The sequence below is a fragment of the Epinephelus moara genome, chromosome 9, assembly GCF_006386435.1.
Source record: "Epinephelus moara isolate mb chromosome 9, YSFRI_EMoa_1.0, whole genome shotgun sequence".
Taxonomy (NCBI): domain Eukaryota; kingdom Metazoa; phylum Chordata; class Actinopteri; order Perciformes; family Serranidae; genus Epinephelus; species Epinephelus moara.
The window spans coordinates 12,462,612-12,479,377 of record NC_065514.1 but is presented as its reverse complement, the minus strand read 5'-3'; the positions used below and the strand labels follow the sequence as shown (position 1 = coordinate 12,479,377).

At 41.0% G+C, this 16,766-nt stretch overlaps 1 protein-coding gene across 1 annotated transcript; it reads right to left on the bottom strand.

Annotated features, from left to right (window-relative positions):
* Positions 1 to 865: 865 nt before the first annotated feature.
* On the bottom strand, positions 866 to 11,306 carry c7b (complement component 7b). The gene is made up of 18 exons (XM_050052283.1): positions 11,242 to 11,306; positions 9,628 to 9,686; positions 9,392 to 9,467; positions 7,978 to 8,119; positions 7,686 to 7,830; positions 7,420 to 7,558; positions 7,098 to 7,226; positions 5,996 to 6,239; positions 5,563 to 5,676; positions 5,250 to 5,416; positions 4,939 to 5,167; positions 4,413 to 4,584; positions 4,152 to 4,239; positions 3,938 to 4,070; positions 3,327 to 3,518; positions 1,860 to 1,956; positions 1,559 to 1,740; positions 866 to 1,309 (listed from the first exon to the last, which is right to left on the bottom strand). Exons 1-18 carry the CDS (start codon positions 11,245 to 11,247, stop codon positions 1,137 to 1,139), a joined length of 2,487 nt encoding a protein of 828 aa, XP_049908240.1. The 5' UTR covers positions 11,248 to 11,306; the 3' UTR covers positions 866 to 1,136.
* Between the last annotated feature and the right edge of the window lie 5,460 nt (positions 11,307 to 16,766).

Here is a 16,766-nt window from a genome sequence, read left to right as displayed (position 1 = left end):
CAAAATGGCGTGCACCATTTTGCTCCAGTTTCCAGTTTGAACAACATGTTTCCTTTTTAAATGCTGTGCCACAGGCATGTTAGGTGTACCCAGTCAGCAGCAGTCAGTATATAGAGCTTTACTTACTGTATACATGCTTTTTGTTTTATATTCCATACTTGCTTTGGCAATGTAAACATATGTTTTCCACACCAATAAAGCCTCTTTGAATAAGACTAAATTAAATTCCACTACATTAAAAGATTTATCGAGATATTCAAGACCCAGACTGGACCAAAGGGAATGCAGGAAACACTAAATAATCTTTGCAAAAATATACTTCATATCAAGTCATTTATGTCTGTTATTGAGTCCTTAGATTTTATTGTTCTCACTCAGTTCATTTTGCTGGATGTCACAGTTCCCCTGAGTTGATTGGAGGGTAACTCAGATCACCTGTTGTGCAGGGTGTGGGCACTGACCCCTGATTTAAGAATGGAGAGCAGCTTGGTGGAACTCCCCTCTGGACCAATCTGCAAATTGCCAGTTTTGTTCACAATAAATTTGCCCAGTCCCCTACGTTGACGTATGACACACCTCTAGATGCTTTTCTTGATCAGGTCCCTGTGACAACATACAAGATTCCACATATTTACAGTCACATTCAAAATTGTTCATCACACTCATTGTACTAAAGTTTAGACTATTTAAATCTATGAACATATTGACCCTTCATGTGAAAAGTCATCACACACCTGCAACGCATGCACATGTTTTGGTCATGTATGACTACTGGACTGAGGTAACTGGGACAGTTATCGAGCCTAATGCCATTACAGCCATTTCCAGTGTGTTTGATAGTTAAACGAAATCAAGAGAACAAAAATTTATTCCAAAAAGTGTTTTATTAACTTTCAAAAAACAATAACATTTCAAGACATTTAAGTTTTTTCTCAGACCTTTATAACTTTGTGTTAACTTGTTGTCTGACATCAGTCCTCCATGGCGTATAAAAAGACACCACATGATGACAGAGGGACTTATTTACATCATTCACAATTTTTTATTCTATTTACAATTCAGTCATTGAGAGGATAAAAACCAAGGTGTCCCTCTTATGTACAGTGTGAGACCGTAAAATAAAACAGCAGCCATCTTTATTCTGGACAAGCCTCAATACCGACAACAATGACCTGCTCCCCGGCACACCGCTTGGCCCCCACCTCACATTCGGTCATCGTCGTGGAAACGCTGCCAGCACCAGAGTTGACGCACAAGGGGGCGGAGTCTTTAGGGCACTCTGATGCGTTCTGACAGACGCATTTTGATTCTGGAGTGATAAAACAATGATCATATGTACTGATGCAGTCACACACACATCAAATATATTCACACCACACATGTATTAAAGAATTAAAGGACTCTTCTGGCCATCATTCCTGGCGCTTCATGAGATCAGGGAATGACATCACTAAAAACTGAGCTAGAAACAACTGCAGTCAGATGATCAGGTCAGGTAATGGATTGGAAAAAGGTTGAAACAAATGTTAGATAATTAAATACGGTTCCGCAGACTCACCCTGACAGACAGTCCCTGGTGTACAGTCCTTGCAGGATGTGGACGTCTCCTCTGGCCAGTTACAGTCGCTGTCATTGGCCAACTCGAAGCTCCGCCCCAAACAGCGCAGAGCTCCAAGCTGACAAACGCTAAGTAAACGGCTTTGGCTTGAGCTGACTCGAGCACACAACTCCAGAGAAGTCCTACATGAAGACAGTATACAGAAAAATGCAGTGTTAACTGTTTTCGTGATGTACTTTTACACCTTTGATCGGGCATTTCTTTGTGTGATGCAAAAATAATGATCAAAAATCACACTCACGAGCACTCGAATGGCTTTTTACACACACACTCGGTTGTTCCTACGTTCTCCCACAGCTTACACGTCAGGCCAGATGGAGGAGACGGAACTGAGGGCGCTGAGGAGAAAATATAGTAAGCAGGATTGGTGTGTGTACATTTTACACTAGACAAAAACAGATCATATGACTACATGTACTGTATGTGAAAGTGGTCGCTCATAATGATGAACCCACGAAGAATTAAAACTCAACCCTGCAGCTCCCCCCAGCTCTTTGGAGCTTTATAGCAACTTTCAGCTCATTGTTTTGGTTCTCCAACTGCAACTTTAGTATATTTGTTCTCTCTTGGCGCTGCCACCTGCCAAATACAAAGTCAGCAACCAGCTTATGAACACAATGGGTCATTTAGGAGTTGAGGAGACAGGAAATGATGGAGGCAGAAAACTGAGCTCAAAGAGAATGAATATTGGACTTGCATTCACCACTCGACACCCAACATGATCTCATCCCTACTTGTCAGGTTTTGACTCTTGGGCAGAAACCCCAGCTCTATGCATTGTATCTCAACGCTGGGGGACAACGGTTAGGTTTAGCCAACAATGGTAGGGTTAGAAAAAGATCGAGGTTGACCTCAGTAACGCCTGTCGACGGGTGACAAAATAACTCAATGTTGACTTTCAGTTTTACACAGGACACAAACACAGGTCTCCAGGGTCAAACTCCTGTGCTTGTTTGATCCACCTCCACTCCCACCCACCCTGAGCAAACGTTTGCACTCTTTATACTACGTCCATTGCTCCCAGTGTCTAAGAATGACACGGATGGGTTTTCATTGGAGTTAGTTGAAAGCCTGGTGCGTTTTATACTGATTTTTAAGTGTGTATTGTGCGTCTGTATCTGATGCCACTGCCCAAGGGGCGATTTTGGACGGAGGCTGCAACTCCAAATGAATTACAGTGTTGTTTCGTTACAGCTGGGGTTGCAGAAAAAACAGATTATGCATAAGTTTTTTTGATTAAAGCTGCAGTAATTGACTTTTTAGCCACTAGGGGGCAGAAAATGGCAAAATACGCTCTTACCAAACAGATGGCTATTGTTGTTTTTATTATGGCATCTCATTTAAGTTGTGTTTGTGTACTCCTGCTGAATGTAAGTGCAACATTTCGCTACATTTAGCTCTGGTTTGGTCTCAAGGAACTACTGAGCAACTTTGTCTGTTGTTTGGTGGTGGGCTAGTAGTGCACAGTAGGTTTATCAGAGCGTGTGCTGCTGGAAACAGGGTTGAGAGCACTAAGACTCAACCAATCAGTAAATATGCCTCGACACCAAAACAACGAGCTGAAAGAGGCTTAAAAGACCTCAGTAGAGCTGCAGAGTTGGTGAGAATTCTCTATTAAAATATTAAAAACCCTAACTACATTTCTGAGTTAACCTGTTGAACATACAAAGCTTTACAACATTTGACACAAAGAATAAATGTGCTGTACCTGCTTTACAGTGAGTGCTGGCTGGTGATGGAGACCACTGCAGGCTGGGGCTGCATATGATCTCTGTCACCTCAGCGTCCAGCACTGACCCCGCAGGACAGGACAGGGACACTTTGTCTCCAATCTGATGGGCTGTTTTGGTGGGTGTGGCTATCACGTCACTGTTGAGTGGAGGAATCCCACACGTGGAACCTGGGATGGGAAAAAGGGTGGATTTGAGAAGGTCAGGGAAACATTAACTATATGATGACTAGACAAAGATAACTTGAGGGTGTGAGAGTAGAAAATCGCAAATGTTTGACTTGCATCTACATCAGGTTTGGTCAAAACTGGATTGAATTTCCAGGAGGACAGGTGAAAAAAAATAAAAATCTGTTTGGGAAGTGAACAAAAATAATATGAGCCAAAACACAGCATGCTTTACAAATGGCCACAGGGTGGTGTGATCGGCAACAAAAACAAATCACTTGCTTCTTGGCTACTGGCCCAACCTTCCAGTAAACTCTGTATAAATCTGTAACAATAAGTTGGACTGTGATATCCTGCTAATGAACAAACAGCAGAGCCAAATCCATAATCTCCCTGGCAGAGTTAATAGAGAAAAGACTTACTTATACAAACCATCGTTCCTGTCCGCCACGTCTGGCTCTCAGTGCACTCAGCCACAGCGTTTCCACTGAGGTAATATCCGTCTATGCAGGAGTACTGCACTGTGTTCCCAACCAGGTAAATGTCTCTGGGATTCTGAGGAAAAAAATACAACAATTTACACCGCCGTCTCCAAAGTAACATAAAGAAAAAACAGCATCAGTGAAGTATGCTCACCTGAACAAATCCGTTCCTGAGGTTTGGAAGCGCTCCGCATGTCTTGGGTGGCGTTACAGTGAGACTGAAGCACTGAGGCTCCATCGTCCTGCACACAAACAGTTTACTGTGAGGAAACTAAAATGCTGCAGACACCCGCTGCTTATTGAGCATCTCTGATATTTCAAACGTGTGTGGATTAGATTGTAAAGCCAGTGTAAAGCTCTGTCCCATTACCACATAGTATGTAACAAGTATGTGTGTGTGTGCATGTGTCCTTACTGTAAGTACTGGATGTCTGCGTCCTCACAAGGCTTCCGCTCCACCCCCTCTCCAATGCAGTGTTGGCCACCTCTGCTGGGGGTGGGGTTGTTGCAGCTTCGGGTCCTTGACTTTTGACCTCCAGAGCAGGAACTCCAGGAGGACCAGCAGCTCCAGCTGCCATGGATCACCCCTGAGAGATAATAAGAGATGCAAAACAGATAACATTAATGAAGACGGATTAGACCAGTGGTTCCCAACTGGTTCAGCCACAGGGTCTGGATTTTTGGAGTCATTACTTCACGGTCCACGGAACTGAATGAATTCAATGTCATACTTGCAGTTGGCTATGTAGTTGAGCTAGTTTGCTGTCTCTGAAGTAGCTGTCTGTTATTCACTCACTGTACAGCAGGAAACAGCACTTCAAAATAAAAGTAGTGTGCCAGAAATTCACTGTACTTCAAGTGTGTTTTTTGAAATTTTGAGCCTCAAATGTTTTTTTTCTAACACAAGTATGAAAAATTAAATTAAGTCCTTTGTCGTGTACCTGGTTGTTCTCCGATCACAGCTCCAACCTCACAAGCTTGTCCTGACGTTCCTGGTCGACAGACGCAGCGACACTGTGTGCCCATCAGCAGTGGCTGGCCGTTGTTCTGGCAGGGTTGACAGTGACAGGGATGCTCCTCCGCCAGGTACTCCTCTGTGGCTCTTTTCATGTGGAGCTTCTTCAGACCTGCACACTCCACCTCCTTCACCAGCTCATACAGAGGACGCAGCTGGAAAACAAATTTCACTTTATTAATGTGCATGTATAGACAGAAGTGCACAGAATACCAGACACTTGGAGCATCTTCCAACCTTCTGGTCTGTGACGTCAGGGAAGTCTTTGACAGACGAGGCCCAGTTGTCGTATTTCTCTCCGTTAGCTTCTGGGTTTTCCAGATCCAGGTGAAGCAAAGCGGCTGTCAAGGCTGGATTTCCTCCGTACACGTTGACCTTAACAGGCTTGTTGTGAATACTGTGTCCTGCAGGGAAGGTACAGCAGAGCTCAGGCTAGACTGTGTGACAGTCAAGTTTAAATGAGTTTCATGTATTTAAATCCACAGATTTCTTTGTCCGTCCAGGGCACACTGTGCAGTTTGACACTCTAAATCAGGAAGCTCTTACTCACCGCCACTGGAGGCAAAAGAATTTGTTATTTTTTCACAGACGGTCTTGACTTTCCTCCTGAAGAAACGGCGTTTCACCTTTCTCCAGCACCTCTGGTACTCTGTGTCTGTTGTACCTTTAGCGAAATAAGGCAGATGCAAGAGAAACATAAAAATTCTCTTTCAGCTTACAAGCACCAAATTTCAGGAGGAACAAACATATTTTTTAGGAGATGGTGCTGACATTAGATACAAAAGTTGATATTTAAAAGCTTTTATTGCTAATAAACTCAACTAAAATGAGAGGTTCATATGTGGTACTGACTAATATCCAATGTAAGAAACAAATTCACAATATTCCCTAAAAACAAATCACATTTCCTCAACTTCAGATTATATGTGCTGCATGAAGATGAATATCAATAGAAACACAATTACGATTATCAAAGTTCTTACCGCTTTTTTCGAGCACCTGGTGATCTAACTCCAAAAAGGCCTGGTATTCGCCTCCGAGTGCGCCCTCAGAGAGGTAGTGTGTGCCGTACGTGGCAAACAGGTGGCGGTAGGCAGAGTAGTCGTACGTGTACGGCAACGAGGACAAAGCCTTCCAGAAACCTTCAGCCAGAGTCAGATACTGAGGGGCAGAGTTTTGGAACTGGGCCAGCTCCACTTTATTCTTCAGGATTATAAGTTTGGAGTTCTGGAATACAGATATGAAGACCAGGGTGTCATTCCCTGTAAACTGCTGAATAGCAACCTTTCAAAGGACCATTTGTTTATCTCTTTTGTTTGACTCTGAACGAAGAATCTGAAAATGGAGAAACCTCTTATTGCACATTCTCACTGCAACCTCGTCACATATTAACGTGTTTGGTCATGGACTTTCCACGTCTACATACAACGTGCAAGGTACCCTGGGTGTGTTGGTTGTTGACGTTCTGGGACACTGTGTCAAGTCAAGCATTGTCTTATTTCAAAATACACTTCCGTTTTCACAGGAAATTTACCGTTTACATACAGTCTCTTTCAAAATAAATGCACTATGTCGGTAAAACACAGCGAACTGACCGAACTGACACACCTGGTCCGGTTTAGGCAACAAAAACATGTGGTTAGGTTTAGCAAAAAAAGGACAGGGTTTGGCTTTAGAATCTTACGGGACACATACACCTCTTGCGGGTGAAAGTCTGGGTTTGTTGGACCAATCCACCACACTGCCACCTTAACTCTCGTCCTTGTCCCGCCACGTTTTCCCCTGATGCCACTGGATGCCATTAAACTATAGCAGCAGCTGGCCGCGTATCATGTTAGTGTTAAAGGACACTTTTTTCAATGGTTTCTGGCACCGCAAGTCACTGCCCAAGTGCCGGATTTCAGCGACTTTTGAGTGAGACCGGCCTCGCAAAACGCAGGGTGACTAATTGATATACTAATGGTCATTTGGCATGAAGTATTCCTTTAACCCAACTAGTGACAAGGCCAAAGTCAGTTTGTCCAACACCTACAGTAAGACATCTGAAATAAGTGATTCATAAGGCAGATGAGGTCATAACATTACCTTATTTTCAGTAAGCTCATTGTGGAAAGTGCGACGGTCGTGTCCCACCAAGGAGTTAGACTGGATGTGCTGCGTGTAGGACCAGGAGCTCTCGTAGGATTCATCGATGTTTTCATTATCTACTGACACCTGCAAGCAAAGCCAACATATGGTTTGATTAGAGCAGCTGCTGTGAGAAGGGCTCATCATCTTCTGTTATGGACTTTATTTTTTTCCATGCTAGCTGCAGTCGGCCGGTCGGTCCTGTGAAGTTACTGAGGGTACGATAAACTCTATTGTAAAAATGTGGTTCCAACGTCAGGAAGAAAATAAAGTAACTCACCTCAAAGTTGTACCTGAGGACGTTCTGTGGCAGTCTGTAATAGATTTTATGGTCACCACTGAACACCTTCCTGCACTGCCCTCCAAAGCTCAGAGTGTTGATCACACCTGCTCTGAGTTTGCCGGACAACACATCGTACCTGTAAAGCACGACACAACAAATCCATTTGAAGGACTTATCTAATAGGTGACATATTTTATTACCCCAAACATGACATGCAACATACAGTAAAGACCCAGTTTGGTGCAAGAGTTGTAGCTACTCACCCTCTGCCTGTTAACTCTGAGTTAGGAGGGGTTTTGTCAAGGTCACATGAGTACTGGCTGCTGTCTTGTTCACAGCCTCTCTCATCCAGGCCATCATTGCAGTCCTGGTCTCCATTACACACTAGAGACTGGCTGATACACTGACCTGCATCAGGATTTCAATACAGACTTTTCATTCCACATTTCAAGAGACATAAAACCAAACTGTAGACATAAACTAAATTTGATAGAAATTTATAATGACATTAAAAGAAAAATAGGCAAGTTTTGTTAAATATATGTCGCAACATACCAGAGGTACAGCGGAACCTGTCTCCACAGCCTGTTGCCAGGGGGCATGCTTTCTGTGGGACACATGCTTGTGTTTCCATGGCTTTTCCTGGACATGGCACACCCCCAAACTGGGCGAACACCTCCACATGGCGAGTCCGCACCTGAAAAACGAAGTGACCTTAAGCATGAAATGAATTAAATGATAATCAGTCAGATTTTTGTTGTTTTATTTACTCGGTTTGTTTATTCTGGCATCAATTTAGAACCAAAATAGGAAGCACATTGTGCACAAGATTTCAGATCGAGATTTCTTTACTTTTTCTGGCCTTTTGTGACTTCATTTTAGTCCCCATACTTTTGGAATTTGCTGCTGTGAAGCTGCTACGACATTCTGAGTCATGGTAGTACTTTTGTATTTATTTATTAACATCAAATTTGATTTTTATTAAAATGTAAGCCTAGCAAACAATTATCGCTGTCAGTCTTAAACTTCTAGTGACCCTGTCTGCATATCATGCGACCCCACATGACGTCCTGACCCCCAAGCTGAGAAACTCTGTGTATAGGCACGTTAGATGTGTTGCTCCATTTGTTTTTATACTCTAACCCCGTTCTACCAGGGTATGAATTGCTCCACAAAAAAGACATGGTTCGCAATAAGTGAGACAGGAGGAAGTAGCAACTTCCAGGACTGAAAAATGAAGCCATGTGCCAAAACTGCAGTTCCTCAAATGGCCACTTGAGGCCGGCTCTAAAAGTGAGTTGATCCCCATAGACACTTATGTTAATGTGCCCAACTTCACAGTGGAAAGAAACATGTTTACAGCCTGGTAGAAAAAAATTTTTGGTCTCTGTAGCTAATTTATCAAGGCTTAAAAGTACACATGGTAATTATGGTGGCTACATCCATAATTTTTATACAGTCTATAGACAAGAGTCAAGGATAAACACATCCCGAACCAGCTTGCTTTCACTAATTCCTGGTACGCTATTGTGACTGGCTAGTGTTAACAAGTTCCCAAGTAGCTATAACAGGTCAGCAGCTAGCTTGCCACCTACAACAGCTGACCAGCTAGTTAATATGCAAGTACGTCACAATGCTTCTAGCACAACCTACTTTCTAAGAACATGTAGATAAATTTCACTGTCACAATCTGAATAATGGATGTCACAGGGTCAATGTTGAGGCCATCGCACACCACTGGAAATATGTTTGACTAATTTGTGTATGATTGGTTGTCAGTGAGCAAAACAATGATCACACAACCTCCTTGTGGGATGTCACTTCTCATCTGGGGACAAAACGATGGTCTCCACAAGTTAAGCCATTTACTGCAGAGTTGGGTTTAGTATTTTGATCACACCTCCAATAAATTAAATTGTATACAATGTCCTCACAAGTACAGTATGAGTATGTGTGTCCTCTGAAGTACCTTTGTCCTGGAGCAGCCGTCACACTCGGACCACGCTCCATAAGCTCCCCATCTACAGTTCACACGCTGCCGACAGCTGAGAGCAATGGACATCGACATCATTAATAAACATTTATGTTATATACATTTCCTAAGGATGAACTGAAACAACATATTTTCCACACCATCGATACATTATTCTCCATGTTACAAGAAGATGTAAAGACAGCTTGTGTGGTTCATGTGTGTGCACCTACCTAACTGGAGACAGGAAGATGACCAACAATCCCAAAGACAAAGATGAAGCCAAAATCAACTGTACAAAAAGAAAGGAAGCTGTTAGTCGATCTCTCTCTTGTTGGCAGCAGTTCTCATGACATTAAATAAAGTACTTTTAGACACTCACGTTGACATGAATAAAAGTCCTAGTTATCCATTCATTGACAGACTGTAAATAATGCTAAGGTATATTCTTTGGCATAAAAAACATTTAAAGTTGTTCTGCCATAATAAACCTACATTTGCAGCATTTAAACTTAACATTTAAAAGTGCCAACAAATCAAGATAGTCCACTGTTTCATCATCAGTGAGTGAGTCCTGATGACTTTGAATCATAATCTGTGATTCATTGCAAAACAAGGAAGCTCTGTTGACTTGTGCTCTTTAGTCGTGGAACGCAGGAAAACCCATTTTTACTCTGTTTACTTTGTCCCTGGCACTGTACAATCTCAGTTAAGTAAACAAACATTTTGTTTTATTATTAACTCAATCTGAAGTGCATCAATTTCAGATTTCATTTGTTTAATTATAAACCCCAGAACCTGTAGTTTGACTTAATGTCCGAGGGACATACCTTTACCTAACTAAAGTTACCTACCTAGAAACATTGTTAGGTTATTTGAAAATACTTCCCAGAATGCATTGCATTAAGGCTTACAGTCTTCAGGAATCCTTATTAATATGAAAAAGTTCTCTTCCTCTCTCAGACCAAAATTAAAATACCGCTGAAGATTGTGTCTTCCCACTGAGTCTACCAACAGTGTTAAAGGTGTGACAGGCAAGTCTGACTTTTACTAAACAAATGAGAAAACCGTGTACAGTATTGTATGTGTTGCAAGACTCGACTCTTTCACTTAGACAGAACACAAATACATAATGATTATGAGTCTATATGGGAGAAAAAGGGCTAGATTAAATGTTAATGCGAAGCCCATGTCTGTGGTGTTATCATGGTAACTGTCCTCCTAATTTCAGAGGGGGATGATGAACCGAATGTCAAGAGTGTCCTGGCCAAGACAGACAGCAACACAAGTTACAGACAACACAGACCAAAAATACAGAATTAAAAAATACACAGCTCTAAAAAAAAACAAACAACAATAAAAAACACACAGTAAGATTACTACAAAGAAAAGCCCAAAAATGTGTCGATATATACTAGAAGTGAGCCACAAAAATGCAAAAAACCACAGCTGCAAGATTACAAAGAGCAGCTAAGACACACCGTGACATTGGCATGTCGAAGATGGTGTTCAGAAATCCTGTAACGTTGCTTTTAAACGGCCTAGAGGAACCAAAGAGTGCAATTTTTAGTCCTTCTGAAGAAGATTCCACACATGAGGAGCTGCATACATAAATGCTGGCTTGCCAAACTCTGAACGTACCCTCGATACAGACAATAAAAATGTGTTCTGACAACCGAGAGCATAGCCATTTTCAGTTTTTATAGCACTCCTGTCACATTGGTCATACTGGCAGAAATTGTTGCCAGGTCAGTTATTGCAAAACAGCAAAGCAAGAAAATCTGACCCAATAAGTGACATTTTGTCACCATATCTGGATGATAAATGTGTTGTGGGGTTCACAGTACCTTCATGATGTGCTCCTCAGAGCTGAGCCCTCTGGTCTGGTCCTGCACTGTAACACAGGGTCATATAATCACCAGGAGGGAGATTACTCAACAGTTCAGGAATTCCCATGCTGAGGAAACTCTCATTTATCAAACCTGAACAAATCTGTTCACTCAATGAGTCACGGACAAACTGTTCTTTTCCAGTCCAAGGCCAGTCGTTGTGCTCTTTTTAGCTGCACTCAATTGTTTCCAACGACACTGTGAGTTTATTTACAATAAAAAAGTTTGATCATCCTGTTTGCTTTGAGTGCTGAACAGCACAAGAAGCAGCGTGATGAAATCTCTTTGACAAACCGCCTCATTGGAGTGTGACAGGACGAGTTGCATCACAGTTGTTTATTCTGGGCAAGGGTCAGAAAAGATCCCCATTTGGCCCAAATTTGTATGCACTGGTCTGAGCTGCTCTGTGAATGCAAAACGCACATGGAAATAACATCCACATCTTCATTTGTAATACCAATGTTGAATTTATACCAGCATTCAAGTAAATTGAATCCACATTTTACATTTGTAGCCAGAAACACAGTATCTTAATTGAAAACAGTTATTTTTTTATTCTAATTTTATGTTTGTTTTATATTTGTTGATACAAAGTCTTTCATAGAAGCAAAACACCGCCATCAAACCTGGCTGATTTAACGTCTTGGCCACTTCTACAGTACCTACACCCTGCGACAAATATCTCAAAATATGGTGTACAAATTTAGTGTCTTAAAGTCTTTTCTTTGACACAGATGATGAGTCATTATTTATTCCATCCATCCATCCATCCATTTTCATCCGCTTATCCAGGGCCGGATCGCAGGGGCAGCAGGCCAAGCAAAGCACCCCAGACGTCCCTCTCCCCAGCTCGCCCCAAGGTGTTTCCAGGTCTGCCCCAGGGCCTCCTACCAGTGGGACATACCCAGAACACCTCTAACAAGACACACCCAGGAGGTATCCTGATCAGAAGCCCGAACCACCTCAACTGACCCCTTTCAACGTGAAGAAGCAGCGACTCTACACCGAGCTCCCTCCACATGTCCGAGCTCCTTATTTGTTGTGTCACCTAATCTTTTTCATTACAAGTACAACACATGCAGCAACAAGTGACGTGTCTAGAGGAATATAAAGTACAATAAACTGCAACAGCAACAAAAGGAAAGATGAGAAATAAAATAAATACCAAAACACAGGTCATCACACAGTTTGTTCTAGAAAACAGGACCAACGTCACAAAAAGCACTTCCATCAGATCTGGATCCTATCCAATTAGAAAACTGCTCACTGGCCTCAGCTCAGTCAGACCTCCATGGTCATCAGGTGACGGTTCTCACAGGCCTGTACATAGTTAGTTATGGGCGCCATCTAGTGGTGACTTATGGTCTTCTTCTAGGGTTTAGCACCAAGCATACTATAGCTGCACAATGTGTGGAGTTGCCTTGTTATCATACAGCCTGAGATGTTGTTGAGGTGTGTTCTCTGTGAGGGATGTACAAACACACAAGTGCAAAAGAAAAGAAGTTTTCTGTTCCTGTAACACTGATAATGAGCTTGTGGGATTATTCTCTGTGAGATACGAGTAATTAAACCGGTTTTCCTACCCTGAAGATGCCACCACCGACACACCTGCTATCTTTTCTGATCCTGGGACATTGATAAGCGCCTTCCCCTCTGGTGTATGAGGTCGGGAATGTCAGGCAGGGGTTTGTTTTGCAAATTGCAAAATCCAGTAGTTCTTCCAGTAATTCTATAATCCTGTCTGTAACCCTGGGTGCAGCAACTTCCCGGCCGTGAATAATAACATAACTCTAAGTTTATTGCTCTCATTTTCCAGCTGACAACTTTACTATTGTGCTTCACTCTCACCAGTCTAATCAGCATGGTTTTCAGTGAAGCAGACAGCTCTGCACTGCTCACCTACACCAAACAGCAGGGGGACAAAGTTAGCAACTAGCTGGTGAACACAGTGGAGACTTAGCAGCTAAATAGCCGCATGTTGTTCTCAGGAGTTGAAGGAGACCAAATCAGAACTGAAAGAATGTGAATGTTGGCATCAGATGAACACAAACATGACTCCAATGTAATAATAATGCTCCTCTGTGTCTGCCAGATGTGTAAATTGGCAATTGTTTGCTAGCATACTAGCCAGAACATTACATTATATTACAGTTATTTAGCTGATGCGTTCATCCAAAGCAACTTAGAGTAAGTCATACATAAATCACTTAACTGTATATGGTAATAATGTGTCAAAAATGTGCATATGTCAGTTTATCATGGCCATTTCCGCCCTCTACAGGCCAAAATTATTTACTGCAGCTTTAATCAAAGTAACCAAACCTTTTATTTTGGATATCACTGACATGTTTTTATGAATAACATGTTATATAAATCTAATCTAAATCTAATCTAAATACTAATGAGTAGTAATAATAATAATGATAAAAAAAACACCTACAACTAAAGTGTTTGGTTTAAGTGCTACCGAGGGTGAAATTTCTGGCTCGGACTATGAGAAAAAACTCATTTTGAGAAAATGGCCTTTAAAGTTATGAATATTTGTTTAAAAATTCATAGATTTTCAGACAAAAAAAAGACACTGGGATAAAAAAAATCAATAAATATCACCATAAAACTTCTCCAGTTGATTACTTATATTAAAACAATTATATTTTGTAATACATGTTTTCCCAAATTGTGTTTAATTTTGCAAATGAGACATTATCTAATTTAATATGCACTTTTTGCATACCTTTTAAAAACAGAAATCTGAACTTCCACCCTCTACTAGTCTAAAAAAAAGACTTGTTATGGAAGTCAAATAGCCCAAAATCTCAAAACTGATCAGTGCATGAAAAGCTGTCATTGATAAAATAAGATATGGATTTAGGAAAATACAGAGATATGATAAGGCTATGACTTATATATGAGTCATGCAACTCTTATGACTCTATGACATACTCTATGACACACTGTTTCCATAACTGTGGCAAAAGGCTCAGCACCAACCAGACAGACACAGTTAGGGACACAGTTGAACATTTGGCAGCTAAAGAGACAGATATCACCTTCAGAGGTTGGTGAACTGGAAGTGTGGATATTGTACTTACATTCATCAGGCTGTCAGAAACATGACTCCAAATGAATGACACTGACACTGCTGCTCTGTGCCTGCTGGATGTGTAAGATAACCATGTGAGCTTTATCATGTTAGCTGTCAGTGTTGTGCTCACAGCTTGTTTCCACTGCCCCCAGGTGGCCAAACATAGTTACTGCAGGTGTGAGTCAATAAACAACCAAGTCACATTACACAATACACTTAGAGTAAGTACTGTTTACTGTGTGTGTGTGTGTGTGTGTGTGTGTGTGTGTGTGTGTGTGTGTGTGTGTGTGTGTGTGCTATGCAAAGCATGTGGAGAGTGTGTGGGTGGTCCCAAGAGTGTGTTAAAAAACAAGTTGCTGGCATGTGAGTGTGTGAGACTCACATGCACCTCAGAGTGAACATGATCTGAAATGTGACTCCACAGGCTGAGACACCCTGCTCTGAAACTGCTGAGGAACATTTCAATTTACACGTAGACAAACTAGAGGTCACACTGTGCAGCAGAAAGATGTGGCAGCTCAACTTGAAGTACATCTAATAGTAAGTGTAATTAGGTGTCACTGATTCACACAAAGGTCCCATCACTGAGTCCCGACATGACTCATACTCTTCATATGTACATTGTAGTGGACTGATGTAATACAATTTTAATTTTGCAATGTAAAAAAGTTCAGAAATCATTTCCTTTCATTTGTCGTCATGTGGCAATGCATTATAGCATACATTTCAATTTGCAATTTTAACCTGTGAAATTTTGTTTCTTCTTGTGCTGTATTAGACCATTTCATAGCAATAAAATTCATTTCTAAAACACATATTTTGGTATCATTGAATCATTGATGCCTCATAATCTATGGACTTTGTTAAAATTAGAGTGGTGATATCTGAAAGCACTGAGACCTGCTGTTGTAATTTTGCACATTCTCACAAACTCCTCCAAAAATCATCAAAAAAATCTTGAGGCTTACAAAAAAAACACTTAAAAAGGAAAGAATAATCATAATAAACATTAAAAAAAGAGACAAAAAATTAAATCTACGTCAATAAAATCAATACTTGGTGGTAAAGTTTCACAGCGAGATATTATTTTACTGCATGTACCTGATGGTTACTTTGTAGACTGAAATAAACACATACAGCGTGATGCTTGGTTACCTTTTATATTGAAGTGAATTTTACTGCTAATTAGTTTTTATCAGTGGTGTATTGATGAGATGGGTGTACTACTAGGTAGATGAGAACACCATAGAGGAGGAAGTGGGCATACTGTCCTTTATACTCCGATGGCTTTTTGGCTGATAGGTAGGTATACTGTCGAGGTGGGTATACCCTGCACTACACACTGGTTTAATTAGATACGGTTTTGAATGAAAGACTTGTTATTGTAACGCAATTTGATGGATTTCACTTCCACACTGACTGACTGACAGTACTGGAATACAACTAAGTACATTTGATGCTAATACTTAACTCCACTTTTGGTTCTGATCTGGATCAGACCTTCAGCATGTGTTGTCCAAAACTTCTTCGTAGGATTAGGATACCTTTGATGCAGTAAATCAAGATGATCCTGATCCCAGCAGAAGGCTGGACATAGGGTGGATTTGAGGAAGAAGATGGAATAAAACTTTAGAATTGATCAATAAATTTATTTCTGTTTTGCAAAGTAATTAGGCTGCCTAATGTGCCTTTCAGTAGGCCTATACAGTGAATGACACAGTGCATCACATGCCCCATGCTGTTTTACAAAGTGACCCCATGCTGAATATTCTACATGTTGTTTTTTGTTAGCTTACAGTGTGATATGAAGTCCCATTTATGTAAATCTGGTCATCTTGAAAAGTTAGTATCTGGATCAGGGTGATCAAAACAGTGTAGCTTTGAAAAAACACAACACAAAGGCACGATGGATTTCGTGACCCTGGGCCCTGCTGTTCAGCAGTTTCAGATATGAAATTGGATCCGATCTTAAAAATGGATAGTTCAGAAGACAAAAAGGATTCTAAAATCAAATGAGATCATGTTGTCAGATCTTGGTTTTGATCCACACCAAACCTTCAGTTTGTGTTGGTCAAAACATTTTGGAAGGACTGGGGTATCTCTGATCCAAAAATTCAGGAATATCCTGATTCCAGCTGGAACACAATGTTATACTTTCAAAGCGGTCATACATAAATACATTTATTTATATTTGGCACGTTATTTGTTTAACTGTTATAGAGAAAGTGGGGTACATTTTTAAAATAGTATTTTGTCTCCATTAAATAATCCCCCAAACAGCTGCCAATATTACAAAAAAAAATAATTTAAAGTTACAATAATTACCTCTGTTTTGTTCTATTTGATGGCACCTATGCTGATAGGCAGCAGTGTGTATATTGGCAGACTAAGTCTTGAA

Bases quoted from the DNA above. Each gene is read 5' to 3' on its own strand.
- c7b (XM_050052283.1), bottom strand. The intron at 7,559-7,685 runs GTGAGTAGCTAC...CGTGCTTTACAG, and splicing joins TCAGAGTTAACAGGCAGAGG to GTACGATGTGTTGTCCGGCA. The intron at 5,677-5,995 runs GTAAGAACTTTG...ATTTCGCTAAAG, and splicing joins CCAGGTGCTCGAAAAAAGCG to GTACAACAGACACAGAGTAC.